This window comes from Urtica dioica, chromosome 3, assembly GCF_054948205.1.
Source record: "Urtica dioica subsp. dioica isolate 48M chromosome 3, U.dioica_male_clone48M_v1_H2, whole genome shotgun sequence".
NCBI classification, from domain to species: domain Eukaryota; kingdom Viridiplantae; phylum Streptophyta; class Magnoliopsida; order Rosales; family Urticaceae; genus Urtica; species Urtica dioica.
In genome coordinates, this window is record NC_142758.1 from 33,548,588 (window position 1) to 33,552,771 (window position 4,184).

At 34.9% G+C, this 4,184-nt stretch overlaps 1 protein-coding gene across 1 annotated transcript; it reads right to left on the reverse strand.

Annotated features, from left to right (window-relative positions):
* Positions 1-952: 952 nt before the first annotated feature.
* LOC149402622 (ceramide synthase 1 LOH3-like) lies at positions 953-3,861 on the reverse strand. The gene is made up of 7 exons (XM_089609904.1): positions 3,655-3,861; positions 2,890-3,119; positions 2,644-2,799; positions 2,365-2,550; positions 2,044-2,234; positions 1,830-1,881; positions 953-1,211 (listed from the first exon to the last, which is right to left on the reverse strand). Exons 1-6 carry the CDS (start codon positions 3,790-3,792, stop codon positions 1,850-1,852), a joined length of 933 nt encoding a protein of 310 aa, XP_089466030.1. The 5' UTR covers positions 3,793-3,861; the 3' UTR covers positions 953-1,211; positions 1,830-1,849.
* Between the last annotated feature and the right edge of the window lie 323 nt (positions 3,862-4,184).

Below are 4,184 nucleotides of genomic sequence, written 5' to 3' on the forward strand. Positions count from 1 at the left end.
GATGCCTTCAGCCACAGCTCCGTCTTTAAACGAAGCAGCTACATTTAGTTTTAGGAAGCCTTGTTCAGGCCGGCACCATCTCAGAGGCTCTAAAACGAAGACCAATTCCATGATTTGCATGCTCTAATCAAGAGTTCCGTCTTCACTTCACAGTGCTTCTGCAACTCCTCATGGATCTCCAAAACAACAGTTTGGCCATTTCGTGGATATTAAAGACCCAAATTTTCCGCAAAAGCCCTGAAACCAATCTGGGTTTTTGCTGTCAACAGTAAGGGCCAAGAAATGCCCGTTTTGATTCTTCTCCCAGAAAAGCTAATCTTCTCCCGGACTATAGTAAGGGCCAAGAAATGCCCGTTTTGATTCTTCTCCCAGAAAAGCTAATCTTCTCCCGGACTTCTGCGAATACAGATATCGATGATGTTTCGCATGTTTGTTTCCCCATAGATCTGTGCCATTTTAGCAGTATCCCATGCTCTATTCTAATCTTGGAAGAGATGATCGAAAGTGAGGGCACTGAAACTCTACCTCCTCCACATGTCATCCAAGATCTCCATACTGTTAGATTTTTTATACGCCGGTTAAGGAATGATAATCCGTTACTTGTCCACCAACTTTTTATAAGCGTTTTCGAAGAGCCAAACTAGAGTTCAATTTCAAGCATATGTCAGAAGCTTGCATACATAAGATTAGAGATTTTATTATTATTATTATTATTATTATTATTATTATTTTTTGAGGTTTTTTATTTATGAGAATTTCACCCGATTACTAGACCAATGCTGTACGCACGAGTTTAAGAAAAAAATAATTGGTTAAAAGGGCTTTGGAAGACCGAACAATAAGAGTGTATCGTTCCCATATGCTTCGTCTTTATATGATTTTCTTAATTCTTTAGGAATTAGTCTTCTTAGGATGGTTGATATGCGTTTTTAAGAGTTTAACTCATTCCATATGGAAGTAAACTATAGCTTGTATTTTCATTTCTACACTATAATTTACAAACTAAAAATCTAACCACAAAATACAATGAATAAATTTTTAATTTAAAAATGAATTTTTTTTTTTTTACATACAAGGAATTGAACACTAAATCACTTGAAAGTAAAACGATGGCAGTCTCAACAGTAAAGAAATATCAGAGTCAAACTATTTGGATTTGGATATGGATATTGTCTTCTCTTCCACGCGGCTCATGGTACCAAATGGACTGCCTATATTTTGCAGAGAAACAAATAAATCGACCAAACTCTAAAGCCCAATTTGTAAATTAATTTATCATCTTTTTGGTTTTTCACACGACAGCCAAATAAATTATACTCAATTTTCGCGTATAAATAAATAATATAAAAAAAATAAATGAAACATTTAACAATAATGAATCCCTGTTGCGGTCATCTTCTTTGGTGGTTTCAAATTTATTAATATATTATTATTTTGATAAAATGGTGTCTAAAACTTCAAAGGAATTCCAGGGCAATTTTATTGCATAATGTAGCAGCAGGGCAAATTACTTGTATACCTTGTCCTAGACTTGATTCTGTGTTTTTTTTTTTCATTTTGAAAAGGAATTTCATCAGCAACGATTAAACTTTCTGGTGCTCAACATAATATATGCAATGCAGGTCTCACAGTATGATGTGACGAGTTTGTCAATCATGTTATGATCAATGAAAAACTAGGACCATTAATTTTCTCTTAATAAATGGATACGAATTGCCTACAAGCAATGACTTCTGTTGCCTAACACCAGGTTTGATTCTGCTAATAGAAACTAAGTCAAGAGCCTCTTATTAAAGCCAAGAGAATCCTTTGAATTGCGAAAACACTACCTGAAAATTATGTTCTCTCATCAATCTTCATGTTCATCTTCACCTTCCGAGTCTGCCCAAAAAAAAAAAAAAAAAACCAATAAAAGAAGCATTATTAATAGCTCAATTGATACCTCCAATACTTGACCAACTAGATTAGTAAATAGAAAAATCACATAAGGGAAAGCCAAACCGATATTGGTTAATAACACAGGTTCTTTTTGTTGGTCCTTACCGGATCGAACATCTTCACCAATCTTGCCTCTTGCTTCGATTTGTTTGACGAGCATTCGAAGCATCAGGACCCACCAATAGATATGAAGAGCAAGTAGACTGAAGAGGAGAGTGTTGAACAAGTAATAGTAAATTGGCACCTTCATATCATGGTTGCCATTATCCAAATCCAAATACTGAATAACTTCATAGCTGCCATAGAATAAGAACCAAAAAAAAAAATCACGTTTAGGAGAAATGTGTAACTATGCCGATTAGTACTCTATTCAAACAATCTACTTGACATAAATTTTATGATGACGTTGGGATTTTTCATGCGAACCTTGTACTCCAAAGAACCCAAAACGGATAGTATATGAGGCGCAATACGGTCCAAGATAAGACAAACAGAACAAAGGAAACGCTAGCGATCCCTTCATAACCGCCGTACTTGGACATCTTTCCGACCTCTAGAAACACATCGCTAGCATCGTGAAGTGCCAAGATGATCGAACCAGCACGGGCAAATCTGTAATCGCAATAATCCATCTAAATTATTGTTTTCTAGGGGTTTGAAATTATCGAAATCATTCCTAGTCCATGATAAAATAAAAAGGTTTACCTGGTTATGTAAGAGAGAACGAGGAGAGCGAGCGACGCAATGTGGTGACTCATCGACACCCCGAAATCGGACCGCCTCGTCTCCCAAAACATCAAAGCGAATATCGAGTATGTGTAAAACCCCGCGCCGTACATATATAACCCCTTCAATTTCAACCTGATTTAACATATATATCAGGTAACCCAAAAAAAAAAAAATATCGCTACAATCACACTGATTTTTTGGATTCGCCATTCAGATGCTCACTTGATTTTCTGGTCGGGCCAGACTTGGTCTCCCGGTCCGACCCAGAAGTGTTTGGTATCGGTGAACCAAGGCTCATCGTATGTGACATAGAGCGCCAAAACCTCAGCCGAAAGAAAGTAGACAAACTTCCAAGCTGATTCTTTGAACTTCCCAATCTTCTTCCTCTCATCTTTCGTCTGCAGATTTAGTTCTCTATGCCCTTTCCCAAAAATCAATCTCTTCCCTAATTTCTGGATTAATTGCCCAGGTGAGAAGGTTATCAGAACTGAATCTTAGGATCCGGATCAGAATCCAAAAAGTGAACATATATTGAAGTAAGAAAAAAAAACTTCAAAAGCCTTGATTAAAATCAACCAGATCTTGAACCTTTCAAAGCCGATTAACAGTTATTAAGATAAAAAATAAATAAAAAACCAACCATTCGATTGTTTTATTTATTTATAGACGCTCATACCTTGAAGTAAAACACTCTCCCAGTTTTTTTTTTTTTTTTAAATATAAAAAAGAGTCAAACATTTATCGTTTTCGTATCTGGATTCAATGCATATGTGTAGATTAGATTTGGAAATCGTAAAAGCCAAATTCTTCAGTGACATTAAGTTGCTTTAATAACATAGACAAAAAAAAAAAAAAAAAAAAAAAAAAAAAAAAAAAAAAAAACCCTCCAACAAGCAAAGCAACAGAAACGTCAATATTAACTAAAAAGGAAGTATATCGAGGTAACATATATATGTTTATATGGAGACACAAACAAAAAAATCGTACCTCGAACACGAATCTATCGAGAAAGAACCGAACCGAGAGAAAGAATAGAGCGAAGATAGGAAGAGCTATGAAATCCTGGGAGATGGGGTACGATTCTCGTTCCCAGTTCCGAGACTTTACGTCTACAATTAAATCCATTTTTTTTTTCCTTTTCAGGTTCCAATAAAGATTTTTGATCAAATACAAATGCGTACTGTGGAACAAACTATACCGCGTTTTGTTTGCCTTTCTTATAATTATTAGTTTTATTTTTATTTTTTTTAATTTGTTTTTGGTAATTCGCACACTTACAGACAGGTTTACGTTAATTAAAAGAAAGACCAGCTGACTGGTAGATTTTAATTTTAGCCACCTAAAAGGAAAAGATTATAAAAAAAAACTAAAAAATTGTTAGATAGATTAGAAAATGTGTCTTGCTATTATATATTATATATATTTTGATGTCAAAAAATAGATACAATCTCAACGAAAGTTTATATATGCCGACTAGAATATGTCGACCAGAACATGTCGACTAGATGAAAATTTAG